The sequence below is a fragment of the Oncorhynchus masou genome, chromosome 1 (genome assembly GCF_036934945.1).
Source record: "Oncorhynchus masou masou isolate Uvic2021 chromosome 1, UVic_Omas_1.1, whole genome shotgun sequence".
NCBI lineage: Eukaryota > Metazoa > Chordata > Actinopteri > Salmoniformes > Salmonidae > Oncorhynchus > Oncorhynchus masou.
The window spans coordinates 24,547,310-24,563,451 of NC_088212.1; the positions used below are offsets into that span (position 1 = coordinate 24,547,310).

The 16,142-nt window shown below is 44.7% G+C and overlaps 1 protein-coding gene across 2 annotated transcripts in view; it reads left to right on the top strand.

Moving 5' to 3' along the window:
• The window catches only part of LOC135539932 (homeobox protein cut-like 2), a 124,884-nt gene that overhangs the window by 99,442 nt on the left and 9,300 nt on the right, over nt 1-16,142 (top strand). The window contains exons 5-16 of one of the 2 annotated variants that reach the window (XM_064966211.1): nt 7,365-7,505; nt 8,313-8,460; nt 8,796-8,872; nt 8,957-9,023; nt 12,439-12,487; nt 13,233-13,337; nt 13,568-13,759; nt 13,851-13,909; nt 14,008-14,056; nt 14,232-14,331; nt 14,664-15,305; nt 15,880-15,981. In XM_064966211.1, coding sequence (XP_064822283.1) covers nt 7,365-7,505; nt 8,313-8,460; nt 8,796-8,872; nt 8,957-9,023; nt 12,439-12,487; nt 13,233-13,337; nt 13,568-13,759; nt 13,851-13,909; nt 14,008-14,056; nt 14,232-14,331; nt 14,664-15,305; nt 15,880-15,981 — 1,731 coding nt within the window. Of the gene's footprint in view, nt 1-7,364; nt 7,506-8,312; nt 8,461-8,795; nt 8,873-8,956; nt 9,024-12,438; nt 12,488-12,958; nt 13,338-13,567; nt 13,760-13,850; nt 13,910-14,007; nt 14,057-14,231; nt 14,332-14,663; nt 15,306-15,879; nt 15,982-16,142 lie in introns of those variants that run through there. The other variant, XM_064966204.1, reaches the window with a different exon arrangement.

The window sequence follows — 16,142 nt, forward strand, 5'->3', positions numbered from 1 at the left end:
TGGATTCGGCTATTTCAGCCACACTCGTTGCTGACAGGTGTGTAAAATCAAGCACACAGCCATGCAATTGCCATAAACGAACATTGGCATTAGAATGGCCTTAATGAGAAGCTCAGTGACTTTCAAGGTGGCACCGTCATAGGATGCCACCTTCCCAACAAGTCAGTTCGTCATATTTCTGCCCTGCTAGAGCTGCCCGGTCAACTGCAAGTGCTGTTATTGTGAAGTGGAAACATCTAGGAGCAACTTTGGTTCAGCCCATAAGTGGTAGAACAGGACCACCGAGTGCAGAAGCACCTAAAAATCGTCTGTCCTCGATTGCAACACTCACTACCAAGTTCCATACTGCCTCTACAAGCAACAGCCGAGAGTAGAGTGTTACTTCATTAATCCCAACTGGGGAAATTGTTTCATCACAGCATCATCAAAAATGACTTACAATGACCAACACATGAAGAAAAGGGAAAAAAAGACTTTAGGCACATGCACCAACCATAGTATTCCTAAGATAGTCTGATTCAAGTGCTGTTTTCTATCTTACTCTGGAGGGAAACAAGCCACAAAAAAAACATTTTAATAGAAAGACCTCATTAAACAGTTAATCAATTATACTTTAGGATTGTCCCCGACTAAAAGAAATCTTGGTCCACCGAAAGTTGTCTGTTCTTTCTACCAATGGATTGTTTGACATTTTTTAAAGTATTTTTCCATATATAGGACATATGTTTTAATAAAATCATCTATATGCATTGAGCTTGTCTAATACTTCAAGTTTATGCTTTGATGAAATAAGACATGCCTCACGAGGGCGCCAGAGATCTAGATAACCAGAAGGAAAAAAACTTAGCTGACCCAACGATTCTCCTCCCGCTCCTGCTGGCTTTCGCAGATTCTGCCATTACCCCCCTGAAGTTGATAGGCTACATGAGGAGTCAGCAACCTTTCTCATGTTGAATGCAAATGTATCTTACCATTTCTACCGATCTGCGTGCCAGTTATGGTTTTATATGTAAATGTGCTTGAAACAGTTTCATTTAATGTATAATAAGTCTTCTTATAAGAGCGTCTGCCAAATGACTTAAATGTAAATGTAAAAATGTAACATTGTCATGTGGTTAATCAAAATGATACAATCCTAAAAAGTTACTTATTTGCCATGACCAACTATGTAAAATAGATATAAACATAAAGCCAACAAATGAAAACATTGCAGCCTGCAGGTAGAAAGCATCCTGATAAAAATTAATATCCTAGAAATCACATTGGCTGCACATGGCTTGTCTGCAACATTGTGTAAAATATTCTGGGCCCTCAGTTACCCCGCCAGTGAGCTCCGGACAGACACAGCTGTAGGCTATTTGCAAGGGATAAGAGGCAGTGCTTGACTTAGGGAGCTGAGTATTGGCACCTCAAATGCTCTACTGCTTGAGCTTCTGTTCCTCTTATAGAATATGAGCTCAGTATTATTGTGGAGCTCTTGCACCAAATTAGAAACAGTACCAGCACCCAAAATGAGTACCGGAAACTATTTCAGTCCCTGCCAAGCGCTGAGAAGAAGTGATCAGGTATCAGGCCTATTTTATGACGTTTCCACTGGATCAGAGCATGACATTTTTCGCATTCACGCTGAGTGGTTATCGAAAGGGAGACAGCTGGAAAGATTTTGCAGGTAGCCTAGACTACTTCTATGCGTGCGCGTCATTACTCAACATTGACAGGAGAGCACCAAACAAAAGACAAAGACTAAATTGACAAAACTCGTAAATGGAATGAAATATATCAAAACTTGTTTCTCACAAGTGTACCATAGGTTGTGCAAACAATGTGTCCACTCAGACAATGAGAACGGAAAGACTATAATAATATTGAAAGCATCGAAGTAATTACCGTGACCAATGTAACAAACATTGTAGATTAGGGATTAACGGTATATGTAATGGTGAATATACACTAACAATCAAACGCTAACAATTTGTCAATCCGACGTCTGCATTGGCCATGCAGATTTAGGGTGATATGCAGAAATCAGGGCATTCACTTCTTGTGCTTCACCGAGCAGTGCAGAGCTGTTGTCAAGGAAGTGCGTTTGTGTTTATACAGGATGTGCCGCGCCCACCTACTGTCAACCAATCATGTCAATGCGGAGCTGTACAGAGCTCTCCGTATTGTTGCAACATTTGGGAGGGGCATGGTGATGTGGTACAGAGCTCGATTTGGAGCCTCCAACATGGAGCCTCCAACCATATTTTCGGTTCAAGCATAAATTGGCTTTTAGTTTTGGCCTCCGCGATGGATCAGTTCACTGAGATGGACGCATATATGTATATTTTACCGTTCAAAAGTTTGGGATCACTTGGACATTTCCTTGTTTTTGAAAGAAGCACATTTTGTCTATTAAAATAACATAAAATTGATCAGAAATACAGTGTAGACATTGTTAATGTTGTAAATGACTATTGTAGCGGGAAACTAAATATTTTTTTATGGAATATCTACATAGGCGTACAGAGGCCCATTATCAGCAACCATCACTCCTGTGTTCCAATGGCAAATTGTGTTAGCTAATCCAAGTTTATCATTTTAAAAAGCTAATTGATCATTAGAAAACCCTTTTACAACTGGTGTACTGATTAAAGAAGCAATAAAACTGGCCTTCTTCAGACTAGTTGAGTATCTGGAGCATCAGCATTTGTGGATTCGATAACAGGCTCAAAATGGAGGGAAACAAAGACATTTCTTCTGAAACTCATCAGTCTATTCTTGTTCTGAGAAATTAAGGTTATTCCATGGGAGAAATTTCCAAGAAACTGAAGATCTTGTACAATGCTGTGTACTACTCCCTTCACAGAACAGCGCAAACTGGCTCTAACCAGGATAGAAAGAGGAGTGGGAGGCCCTGGTGCACAACTGAGCAAGAGGACAAGTACAGTAGTTTGAGAAACAGACGCCTCACAAGTCCTCAACTGGCAGCTTCATTAAATAGTACTTCATTAAAACACCAGTCTCAACGTCAACAGTGAAGAGGTGACTACCGGGTGCTAGCCTTTTAGGCAGAGTTGCAAAGAAAAAGCCAAATCTCAGACTGTCCAATGAAAATAAAATATTAAGATGGGCAAAAGAACACACACTGGACAGAGGAATTCTGCATAGAAGCCCAGTATCCTGGAGTCGCCTCTTACTGTTGACGTTGTTTTAGTCGAGCAGTAATAAAATATATATATTACAGCTCGACTAAAACCATCTTGGTTGACCAACAGCCTATTGACCAAACAATCGACCAGTCGACTAATTGGGGTCAGCCCGGACACTCATTAAAATACCTCATCGCTGTGGGTAAAAATGACCGTCTAAACCTCTGGTTTAGACAGGATGAACCTGCAACTGAAGCTGCTCCTGTTTTGTATTTGAGTGCTGTGGAGTGGTCAGCACCATAATTGTTAACTGGGAATTTCATTAAATGGGTTTCCATGGCTGAGCAGCCACACACAAGCCTAAGAGTGGTGTAAAGCTCGCCTCCATTGAACTCTGGATCAGTGGAAACGTGTTCTCTGGAGTGATGAATCACACTTCACCATCTAGCAGTCCGACAGACGAATCTGGGTTTGGCGGATGCCAGGAGTACGCTACCTGCATAGTGCCAACTGTAAAGTTTGGTGGAGGAGGATGCCCCCGTGCACAAAGCAAGGTCCATACAGAAATGGTTTGTCGAGATCAGTGTGGAAGAACTTGACTGGCCTACAGAGCCCTGACCTCAACGCTATTGAACACCTTTGGGATGAATTGGAACGCCATCTGCGAGCCAGGCCTAATCGCCCAACATCAGTACCCGACCTCACTAACACTCTTGTGGCTGAATGGAAGCAAGGCCCCGCAGCAATGTTCCAACATCGAGTGGAAAGCCTTCCCAGAAGAGTGGAGTCTGTTATAGCAGCATAGGAGGACCAACTCCATATTAATGCCCATGGTTTTGGAATGAGATGTTCGACGAGCAGGTGTCCACATACTTTTGGCAATGAAGTTTATCTACCATCATTTTAAATTTGATTTAGCCACTGATTGATAATCCCTGCTTGTCCAGGTTATGAGAGCCTACCGTAATCTCTGCGTTTTGATCATGGAAGGTTAAAAGGATATATGGAAAAGAGGCTGAGGAAGGGATTTCTGTGACAGTGGGTCGATGTGAATAGCACTGTTTTAAGTCATCCTGTTTGTCTAAGAAGAGCTTTTCTCTTCAGTGTGATGTCCCATGTGACTGATGCAATATCTCCAGTGTTGGTGTAACAGTGAACATAGACACGCAGGAGGCTAATTTTACTGTAAACGGTCCTGGGAAAAAATGGTTCAATCGGTTATCTCTGACCCAGTGTTTCTGATGAAACTTCAGATATGTCAAGTGGCTGTGGAAGTCGTTCAACAAATTGCTCATTTAAACTTGTGCGTCCCTGATCAGTGTTTGTATGTTTGACTGTTGTGTTTCTGTGGCCTGTTTAGTCTTGGCTGTCTTGTCTCAGTGGTGTCTGTTGAAGTGTAAACGTCTGTGGTTAGGCTCTCTGAAAAGTCAGTTCTGTCTGTGCCCATGCTATAAAAGGATACGATTGTGATCCACACAGCAGCAGAAAGACGAATGGATGAAAGCTGCGGGAGAAAAGTTTGTGCAGCAAAGCAGCGATTTCCCCTCCTCTTTTGGAGTTTTAAAGGGCTGGTGTGTGTCTCTACATCCTCCCTTCCTCCTTGTCAGACAGCTCCCCTGAGCCTCTCTCTCTGTGCTTTGGCACTAGAAGTCACCTCCTTTGGTGTGCGGCAGGCAGGTACACAACAGGAGCAGCTCTCTCTCTGAGCTGTTGAACTTTTCGGGAGGGGAAGAAAGGGAAGGGAAGATTAAAAACAGCCCTGTGATGTGGAGTGCCGAGTCGCCTCCTGAGAATTCCTGGCATAATAATTTAAATGATCAAATGATACAGAGGAGACTTGTTAGCAGAGAAACAGACTCCTAGTTGGCCCCATGGGGCCCAGCTCTGCTGCACATGCATTGCAAAGCAGCTCCTCTGTTGTGCTAAAGAATCCAGCTTCTTTTTTCTTCCTGTTCGTTTCAGGAGCAGACTTTTTCCACACTTTGTTTAGGTGTATACTCGGGACTCAAGTGCGTGTCATATTCTACTGCAATCTATGCGGTTTACTTTTTAATGAATTTATACATTTAGGTGATGCTCTCCATTGAATTTGATCTCAGTAGTTTAGTCTATTCATGTCATTAGGCCCAGCCTGTGAGATTTTCAAAGGCATCTCATTTGAGTGAATTCCAGAGACACTCTTGGGAACAATTTCTCAGTGGGATTCTGTCTCCTACTGTTGATACTGCTGTGAAGTAGCGCATATGATGCACTGTCCTGTACCGTCTCATGCAGGATTTGGGATAGTAGGCTGTTTAAAAAGTTACATTTTAAAGATCCTGACACAAGTTGAATAATAGGATAAGTATTTTGACAGCAGAACCAGGATAATTGTGATATCTCATTATATTTGATCAAATAGACTGCAATGAAATTCACTTGACTGAAGTGTTGAACTTTATACTTGACCGTTTTTACATTATGTTCAGATGTACAGTTCAGAAAGTATTCAGACCCCTTGACTTGCACATTTTGTTACGTTACAGCCTTATTCTAAAATGGATTAAATAAAAAAATGTTCATCAATCTTCACACAATACCCCATAATGACAAAGTGAAAACAGGTTTTTAGAATAAAAATAAATTATATCAAAATAATACCTTATTTACATACAGTGGGGCAAAAAAGTATTTAGTCAGCCACCAATTGTGCAAGTTCTCCCACTTAAAAAGATGAGAGAGGGAAAAAAGGGGGTTGGGGGGCACACAATGCAAATAGTCTGGGTAGCCATTTGATTACCTGTTCAGGAGTCTTATGGCTTGGGGGTAAAAACTGTTGAGAAGCCGTTTTGTCCTAGACTTGGCACTCCGGTACCGCTTGCCATGCGGTAGTAGAGAGAACCGTCTATGACTGGGGTGGTCAGTGATCAGGCCTACCACTGTTGTCGTCTGCAAACTTAATGATGGTGTTGGAGTCGTGCCTGGCCATGCAGTCGTGGGTGAACAGGGAGTACAGGAGGGGACTGAGCACGCACCCCTGAGGGGCTCCAGTGTTGAGGATCAGCGTGGCAGATGTGTTGCTACCTACCCTCACCACCTGGGGGCGGCCCGTCAGGAAGTCCAGGATCCAGTTGCAGAGAGAGGTGTTTAGTCCCAGGATCCTTAGCTTAGTGATGTGCTTTGAGGGTACTATGGTGTTGAACGCTGAGCTGTAGTAATTGAATAGCATTCTCACATAAGTGTTCCTTTTGTCCAGGTGGGAAAGGGCATTGTGGAGTGCAATAGATATTGCGTCATCTGTGGATCTGTTTGGGCAGTATGCAAATTGGAGTGGGTCTAGGGTTTCTGGGATAATGGTGTTGATGTGAGCCATTACCAACATTTCAAAGCACTTCATGGCTACGGACGTGAGTGCTACGGGTCTGTAGTCATAGCCACAACACAATAATACCAAGTGTCACGTCTGGAGGAAACCTGGCACCATCCCTACGGTGAAGCATGGTGGTGGCAGCATCATGTTGTGGGGATGTTTTTCAGAGGCAGGCACTGGGAGACTAGTCAGGATTGAGGGAACGATGAACGGAGAAAAGTACAGGGAGATCCTCGATGACAACCTGCTCCGGAGTGCTAAGGACCTCGGACTGGGATGAAGGTTCACCTTCCAACAGGACAACAAACCTAAGCACACAGCCAAGACAACGCAGAAGTGGCTTTGGGACAAGTATCAATGTCCTTCCATGGCCCAGGCAGACTTGAACCCGATCGAACATCTCTGGAAAGACCTGAAAATAGCTCTACAGCAATGCTCCCCATCCAACCTGACAACTTGATAGGATAATGGGACAAACTCCCCAAATAAAGGTGTGCCAAGCTTATAGCGTCATACTCAAGAAGACCCGAGGTTGTAATCTCTGCTAAAGGTTCTTCAACAAAGTACTGAGCAACGGGTCTGAATACTTATGTAAATGTAATATTTCCATTTTTTTATTTATAATATATTTGCAACAATTTCTAAAAACCTGTTTTTGCTTTGTCATTATGGGGTATTGTGTGTAGATTGAGGAAAAAACAACAACATTATTTTTAGAATAAGGTTGTAACTTAACAAAATGCGGAAAAAGTAAATGGGTCTAAGTACTTTCCGAATGCAATGTACAAGCTTTTGAATTGTCTTTATTTGTGAGTGGCTGTTTTGTGTGGAATGGTTCATAGAATAATAGCAAATTCCTCTCCATGGTGTGTTTTTGCTCTCAGACCCAGCTCCTGTGCTGGAGGCCACACACACCCTGGAGGAGAGGCTGCAGCAGCTGCAGAGTTCGGCCCCAGACAGTGAGGCCCTGGTCAGGGAGGTCGGCAGGCACTGGAGGAGACACCTGGAGTGCCTTAACAAGCCAGGTCAGTGCCATTGCCACAGCACTCACCCCAGAATGGGCCCAGGCCCAGCTCACTGCTGCTTGTGTGTTCAAAGTTGTAAAGTATTTATTTTTCAGATAAAAACATCTAAGAAAGTGATTTTGTTGTGCAAAAACACACTATAAGCCTCACAAGCAGGGTAGTAAAACAGAAATTATTTAAAAATTGTTTCGTTCTGAACAGAATTTTTTTATTGTCGTTTCGTTTCACTGTTCCCGACGTCTTACCTTTTTGTCATTAATAAATCCAATGTGAAACGTAATAACTATAGTATCCTTAACCAGCATTGAAAAAGTTAATCCATTCTTCTCTTATTAAAAATCTCTCTCTAATTTCTGAATCACGCTTGTAAAGTCAATAGGCTATAGTAGACTGCTTTGGCGGGGCAGGTAGCCTACACACACACACACTGGCAAAGATTTTCAGCTGACAGGCAGACACTTGAATAAGTTTCTGAGTGACAGAGTGAGGGATTTGCATAGGTGCTTTGTTGCCTATTATTTGTTGTGTGACTGGGAAAAAAAATCACGTTTGTAAAAAATAACGCTATTAACCTGTTCCCATGCTTTTAAAATAACGGTTCTGTTCCAGAACGGTATCGATCACTTTTGTTCCTGATTCTGGTCCTTGAAAAATGACGTTGTTTTCTGTTCTGTTCCCTGAATCGTTTCCAACCCAAGTGCACAAGGATGTCTCTGTTCCATACACTCTCTCTGTGGCCCCTCACTTCAGATGACTACAGCTCTCATCTGTACTCCTCTCCCTCTCCTATCCTTCTCTTCTCCACAGACAACACAGAGGACGGCCCAGCAGCAGCATCAGGAGCTGTGGAGGCATCGAGCCGGACCGCCTGTGTGATGACTCCCAAAAGCAAACAGGCCTTCAGAGCCACATGCTCACCTCAGCAGAACCACCAGATCCAGAGTCAGACAGAGGGGTGAGAAACACAGGCCTGGTCCTCGCCTCCTTCACACCCCTGTGTATAATAACCCCTGTGTATAATAACCCCTGTGTATAATAACCCCTGTGTATAATAACCCCTGTGTATAATAACCCCTGTGTATAATAACCCCTGTGTATAATAACCCCTGTGTATAATAACCCCTGTGTATGATGTGTATAATACAGACAAAAATTAAAACAGCCCTCATCAGTCATACTGTACAATGAAAATAGACCTAGATGTAAACGGAATGCAATGCAGTATTGTGTGCTGTATTCCTGAGAGTCTATGAAAGTTTGGTCATCTTAGACATGGTGTCTTCCTCATAGGAAGGCCGAAGACGCAGATACCACTCTGGCCGACAGACTGGGTGAGGCCGAGGAAAGGATCAAAGTGCTGCATTCATGTGAGTATTTTTGTCCGATGGTCCTTTCTGGACACTGTGAGGCGAAAGGACATCATGACTAATGGCCTTCCTTTATCTTTCAAGCTCTGAGCACAGCCCAGACAGACCTGCTGGACCTGCGGTGTAAATACGACCAGGAGAAGGCCAACAAGTAAGAGCCTGGCTGTCTCTCTACACTATGTCCATACAGTCCTCTCTGCTGCTTCTCTAACATGTCCATACAGTCCTCTGCTGCTTCTCTAACATGTCCATACAGTCCTCTGCTGCTTCTCTAACATGTCCATACTGTCCTCTGCTGCTTCTCTAACATGTCCATACTGTCCTCTGCTGCTTCTCTAACATGTCCATACTGTCCTCTGCTGCTTCTCTAACATGTCCATACAGTCCTCTGCTGCTTCTCTAACATGTCCATACAGTCCTCTGCTGCTTCTCTAACATGTCCATACAGTCCTCTGCTGCTTCTCTAACATGTCCATACAGTCCTCTGCTGCTTCTCTAACATGTCCATACAGTCCTCTGCTGCTTCTCTAACATGTCCATACTGTCCTCTGCTGCTTCTCTAACATGTCCATACTGTCCTCTGCTTCTCTAACATGTCCATACTGTCCTCTGCTGCTTCTCTAACATGTCCATACTGTCCTCTGCTTCTCTAACATGTCCATACTGTCCTCTCTGCTTCTCTAACATGTCCATACTGTCCCTCTGCTGCTTCTCTAACATGTCCATACTGTCCCCTCTGTGCTTCTCTAACATGTCCATACTGTCCTCTCTCTAACATGTCCATACAGTCCTCTGCTGCTTCTCTAACTCCATAACATGTCCCTGCTTCTCTCTGCTGCTTCTCTAACATGTCCATACAGTCCTCTGCTCTGTCCATACTGCTGCTTCTCTAACATGTCCATACTGTCCTCTGCTGCTTCTCTAACATGTCCATACTGTCCTCTGCTGCTTCTCTAACATGTCCATAACATGTCCATACTGTCATCTGCTGCTTCTCTAACATGTCCATACTGTCCTCTGCTGCTTCTCTAACATGTCCATACTGTCCTCTCTGCTGCTTCTCTAACATGTCCATACTGTCCTCTGCTGCTTCTCTAACATGTCCATACAGTCCTCTCTGCTGCTTCTCTAACATGTCCATACAGTCCTCTGCTGCTTCTCTAACATGTCCATACTGTCATCATGCTTCCTAACATGTCCATACTGTCCTCTGCTGCTTCTCTAACATGTCCATACTGTCCTCTGCTGCTTCTCTAACATGTCCATACTGTTCTCTGCTGCTTCTCTAACATGTCCATACGGTCCTCTCTGTTGCTTCTCTAACATGTCCATACTGTCCTCTCTGTTGCTTCTCTAGCATGTCCATACTGTCCCCTCTGCTGCTTCTCTAACATGTCCATACTGTCCCCTCTGCTGCTTCTCTAACATGTCCATACTGTCCCCTCTGCTGCTTCTCTAACATGTCCATACTGTCCTCTCCTGCTTCTCTAACATGTCCATACTGTCCTCTGCTGCTTCTCTAACATGTCCATACTGTCCCCTCTGCTGCTTCTCTAACATGTCCATACTGTCCTCTCTGCTGCTTCTCTAACATGTCCATACTGTCCTCTCTGCTGCTTCTCTAACATGTCCATTGCAATCCTTCACTTTTCTCATGGTCTCTCCATCTACACTACTGCATGTCCCTACTCAACCCACCTATGCATACACCACTATGCTCAGCCTTCTCTCTTTAGCCATGCTTGCTCTACCCGAATCAACACATGGTCACTCCCCCACTGTAATGTACTGTACCCATTTCCAGTCTGAACCCTTAGAATGCCATTGTAAAAACAGACCTAGGCTGCATCTGAAATGGCACCCTATTTCCTGACAGTTCACTACTTTTGCCCAGAGCCCGACTCACCGACTAATGCAGGTCAATGGATGGGAGACTCTGTGTTGGCCTCCTCTGTCTGCAGCCAGAGCCTTGACACGCCTCAAGAAGGATGGCTCCATTTTAAAGATTGCTCCAGAAATATTCTACCTTGTCCTGGATCTGTGAGCGCTATGCATCCAGCTCAACGGTTGAAATGAATCTGAAGTTGTATGACGGATGTCGATACACATTAAAAGTATACACTCCTTTGTTTGGGTAGTGCTGCGGACGGAGCACAGTGAGCCGGTGCTAATGGATTGTCTCCCAGGCTTAATGCATGGTGCAATTGAACTGGAGTTTCCAGACCCACCACCATCCATTCTGCTGGATTTGAAACATTTTCCATTTGACTCCCCTCATGTTCAGCAGCTGTCCACAGTGACAGCTCTTTAGCTCCCTGTGAGGAAGAGGAAGGATGGTTGTGTGTTGGTGCTTGGGCCACCGGGCCAGTGCTTCATTTGTGAATGGCTGGGTTTGTAGTTAATGAATAGGTAATGAGTTATACATCCTATAGGGGTTGACATATGAGTGGGTGTTGTCCTCAACTGACTGCAGTAGTCAAATAGGAATACTAAATACACAACCCCCTGGCCCATAATCACCACAACCTCTCTCTCAGGACTCATCCCCATGGCTCTGTGATTCCAACTTTACCTCTTCTTACTCTCAATGACTTTTTCCTTGATGTTGATAATTAGGGTCATTTGGCTACTTTGGCTGATTTTGAGTATCTGAACAGGTAGTCAATATAAAGCCCTTTTCCATGCTGCATAAGTTCATTAAATCTATGTGACACCTCTTACCTTTTTCTGTCAGTGTGGTCCCATCTATCAGAGGCTTATTGGCGTGGCCTGGACACTGCCCAGAGCCCTATGAGTCTTGGACTGTACACCAGCACAACACTACTACTAATTAATATGGAGAAATATTGGATGATTGGGCATTTTAAAGGTCTTGAATTTGGGGTTCTAACTGTTGTTAACCACACAAAATGTTGGAAAGCAATGCTTTGTGACTATTCAGAATGGGTGATGAGTTATGTTGTTTGTGTCATTCATCTTCCTAAAGCAAGCCCATAATAACCAGCAGTGAGATGAAGGGCACTGTGGGGGCAGAGTGAGGTGAGGAAGAACATGGTTGGTTTGAAAAGAGTTTGTTTGATAGTGAACAAGATCTCTGATTTCCTCTCAAAAACACATTTAGTGAAACGGAAATGGGTTTCTTTGTCCTGAAAAATTCCAGAAATCTATGTGCATATTTTAATCAATCTCGCAATCCTCATTAATTCATTTTTCTCCACCTTTTGAAAATCAAGTCCCATGTGTCTAAAAAGAAACTGTTGAACTTCAAACAAACCTCATGAATAATCTGGCTGAGCTGCTATTTAAATTAGACTTCTGATTGTTAGATGTATGGAGGCATGTTGGGATGCATTCTCCACAGAACTCTGAGTAGGGGTCAGACAGGCAGTCCAGGGGCTATGTGAGGACGGATGCTTTCTTGATGTTGTGTGAAGACGGGGTCAGTGTGTGATTTACTGTGAATCATGTAAGGAAAGTGTGTAAAAGTCAAGGAGGGTGTATAAATCATACTATACTATGAGATAGCCCCCTCAGTAACCCACTGGCTGGTTCTGTGTGTGTTCCAGGGTAGAGGAGGTCCGCGTGATCATGATGAACCTTGAGAAGGCGAACCAGGTGAGTGAGACCTGGTGTCCTGTAGGCAGCCCTCTGATTGAGATGCTCATTCGTTAAGGTAATCACTCCTGTAATCAAGCCTCCTGTTTTAATTAGACACCCTGCATCCTGCAGCCCCCATGCCGCCTCCTCCCCTGCCTCCCACTCCCTGAGCCCCTGTGATTAGAGACAGAAAAACCTGGCCCCCGTCTGTGGGTGCTCCACGGCACCACGGCAACACTCAGTAGAGGACAGGAGAGACTGCCGAGCGCGATTGATGTCGGAGTGCCATGAGCTAGGGCTCTTACTTACCTCATTGCCTTGATTGCTATCTTTCCTTCCTAGTGATTTCTCTCTCTCTCTCTCTCTCTCTCTCTCTCTCTCTCTCCCGTTCCTCTATTTCCTTCTCGCTCTGTCATTTGCTCTCTATCCTACCCTCTCTCTCCGCCAGCAGCTCTTAGATAAATGTTCTCAAAATGAATCATTAATTAGCAGCCCGAGTGTGACAGAGCAGGTAAACAGTTTGGGAAGAAAGTGCGCTGACTAAACAGTCCTCTCAGCAAAATGGAGTGGTAGATGCACACTTCTGCTGGTGGGTGTTGTCTCAACCCCTCTCCTATTTCTTTTTTTGCTGAGGGTCTGTCCTCAGATTTGTGTTTCTGTTCTCTTCAGGACCAGTTCATCTGTATATCTGCTGAGTGACTGACAGATTGGTTGTGTCAGTGTTTTGTTGTGTGAGTTGTTATTCTGTGATGTTTGGTTGTAGAAAGTGGAGATGGCACAGAGGCAGGTGGAAAGGCTAAAGGAGCAGCTGGCCGGTGCCCGGAGCACCACCCCAGGCAGCTATAATCCACCAGAGGGCACTAGTGGGGTAAGACAAGACCACATCCACTTCCTCTTTAGATCAATGTGTTCCTCCATTTCTTCCCCTTCAAATTCATTGACAGGGAGCCAAGTCAAGCTTCATGTCATGGATCTTTTAAGTGTGTGAATTCTGGATGGCAGAATATTAGAATTTTCGCCTTTTCATTAACTTACCCTTCAGCGTCTTTTACTCTCTTTGACTTTCTTTCTCTCACACCCTGCCTTTCTTCCCCTTAGGAGAGGGATGAGAAGGGTGGTGTGTTGTCATCCAAGTTGGAGGCTAAGCTGATTGCTAAAGACCGTGAGATCCTCAGGCTGTTGGAGAACGTACAGAGACTGCAGTTCTCACTACAGGAAGTCCAGGACACCTCAGCCAATCAGATCATATCGCTGGAACACCAGCTGGCCTATAAAACAGAAGCTATTGAGGTATGTTCTATAGCACACACTCAAATGGCAAGAGGTACCTTCTTGTTAGTGGAGTTTTGTGAAATATGCTTCCTCTCTTTGACTGTTTCAGAGATTAGAAACTAAACTGCAATCCCAGATGGACTATGACGAGATTAAAACAGATCTCAGGTGACCCACAGTGCTTGATAAGAGACTACTAAATGTTTTACACTGTCTTATATACAGGAACACTATTACATTGATACTGTTTTTTTTTCCTCTTGTAGTATCCTGAAGGTAATGAAGTTGGCCTCAGCGAATGGTAGCTCATCCCAGGTGAGATATTTACTAACGGTCTGCTGTGTTTCCTCTTAATGTTCCACTGCGGTCAAGGAAGGAAACGTACAGCAGGGCCATTGAATGCCTTAGTGAGCAGCATCCATTGTAAGGATATCTACAGCCACTATAATTGATACATCGGTTAACAGCCTGTGTGTGTATGTGTCACCAGGAATCTGCCAAGGCTGCAGAGGCTCTTTTGCTGGACAAAGAGGCCTTTCTTCCCTCTCACAAATACCTGATGGATAAGGCCAGAGTCTTACACAACAATGGTGAGGCAACAGTGTCTATGGCCACGTTCGAGAGCATCAAAACCGTGATGTATCATGGGTAAATTGTGACTGACTGATCTACAAATCATATGCAGTAGTTATTTTTGATGTAAAGGTTATTTGTAGATCAGGGTGTCAGTCTCGACTCACCTTCCAAGTCAGCTGGTATGTCTATGACATCTAATTGTAGTTCTTGAAAGCTGTTTTGTAGTTTATAGACCCGAGACTACACAGTGTATGTAAGCTTCACGTAGTGTCTGTGTTGGTTCTATGCAGCTTTAACCCCAGTGGCTGTGAAAGTGCTGTCAAACTGAGTGTGTCTGTGTCTACAGATGAGGACCAATCGGAGGAGTCAGGCAGAGAGGGGGGCAGGCCCACAGGGTCCTTCTTCTCAGTCTCCCAGGTGGATGTGCGTACCTCGGCCAGCCCTGGTCCTCCCACCATGGAAGTCTCCTCCTCTAGCTACGACCTCCCCCGACCCTTTTCTGTGTCCCCCTGCTCAGGGGGCAGGCTGTCTGTGGACCACGTCCTCCACAAGCAGCTCCTCTACTCCCCACTTTTCAAGAAGGAAGCCGGCAGCCCCATCATGGCCTTCCCCACCGCCCTGTACGCAGCCAAAGCCGCCCTAATGTCAACCAATCAGGGACCTGCAGGAACTGGGGGCATTGAGGCTGGCCTGCCCAGCGACCAATCAGAGAGTGGGAGCTCCACTGCAGGCGATGATGACCAGTTGGAGACAGCAGATATTGCCTTCCAGATCAAAGAGCAGCTGCTGAAGCACAACATTGGCCAGCGTGTGTTTGGTCACTACGTTCTGGGTTTATCACAGGGCTCGGTCAGTGAGATCCTGGCCCGGCCCAAGCCCTGGAGGAAGCTGACAGTGAAAGGCAAGGAGCCCTTCATCAAGATGAAACAGTTCCTGTCTGATGAGCAGAACATTCTGGCCCTCAGAACCATCCAGGTCCGACAGAGAGGTGAGTGGACTGGACAGTGGTTATCCTGAACCACAGATATAACAGCAGATCACTGGGTGTGTCAGGAAATACTGGACAGGATCACAGTGTCCAGCCATGAAAACTCACTTTCTAGACTGAAAGAATTGCAGGCATTCATTTAAAAGCATTGAATGTGCTAAAACTGAAGGTTGTCTGCAGATGTATTGCGGTAGCAGTGTTTTCATTTCAGGATTTTATTAGTGCTGAGGGATAGAGCAGCATTGCCCACTCGTCTCTCATGTGGTGTGTTTTGAAAGGCTGGTGGTGTAGATTCTGGACCTCTCTGCGGTTCAACCTTTTAATCTCCTTGGCTTGCACCTCAAACTTCTTCATGGCTTCCTCTCCCATGTTTGTTGTGTTACTTTTAAACTTTGTTTTCTCCCCAGATTTCAGAGCTTTTGAAAGTTGAACTTGCCGTATACTGCAACCTCAGATGCCAAGATCTCAAAGGCAGCCATTGATCTACCAGTCAAAAGCAACGCCTTGTAACTGCTCTCTGATCAGCCATCCCACTCACCCCCTTTCTCTCTCTCTGTTACCCTCTCTGTGGCAGGGAGCATCACTCCTCGCATCCGAACTCCTGAAACTGGGTCAGACGACGCCATCAAGAATATCTTGGAGCAGGCCAAGAAGGAGATCCAGTCCCAGAGAGGAGGTGGGTCTGGAACAGGTTATACATCTACTCTTTATTCAACTGTGCTAGGTCAGGTGACATTTTGATTATCATTATTTTGGTGTATACATTTTGACAGCAATTGGTTTTGATGGCAGTTTAAGTTTTTGAAGTTGGTATGGAATATGTATTCATAGAGGTGT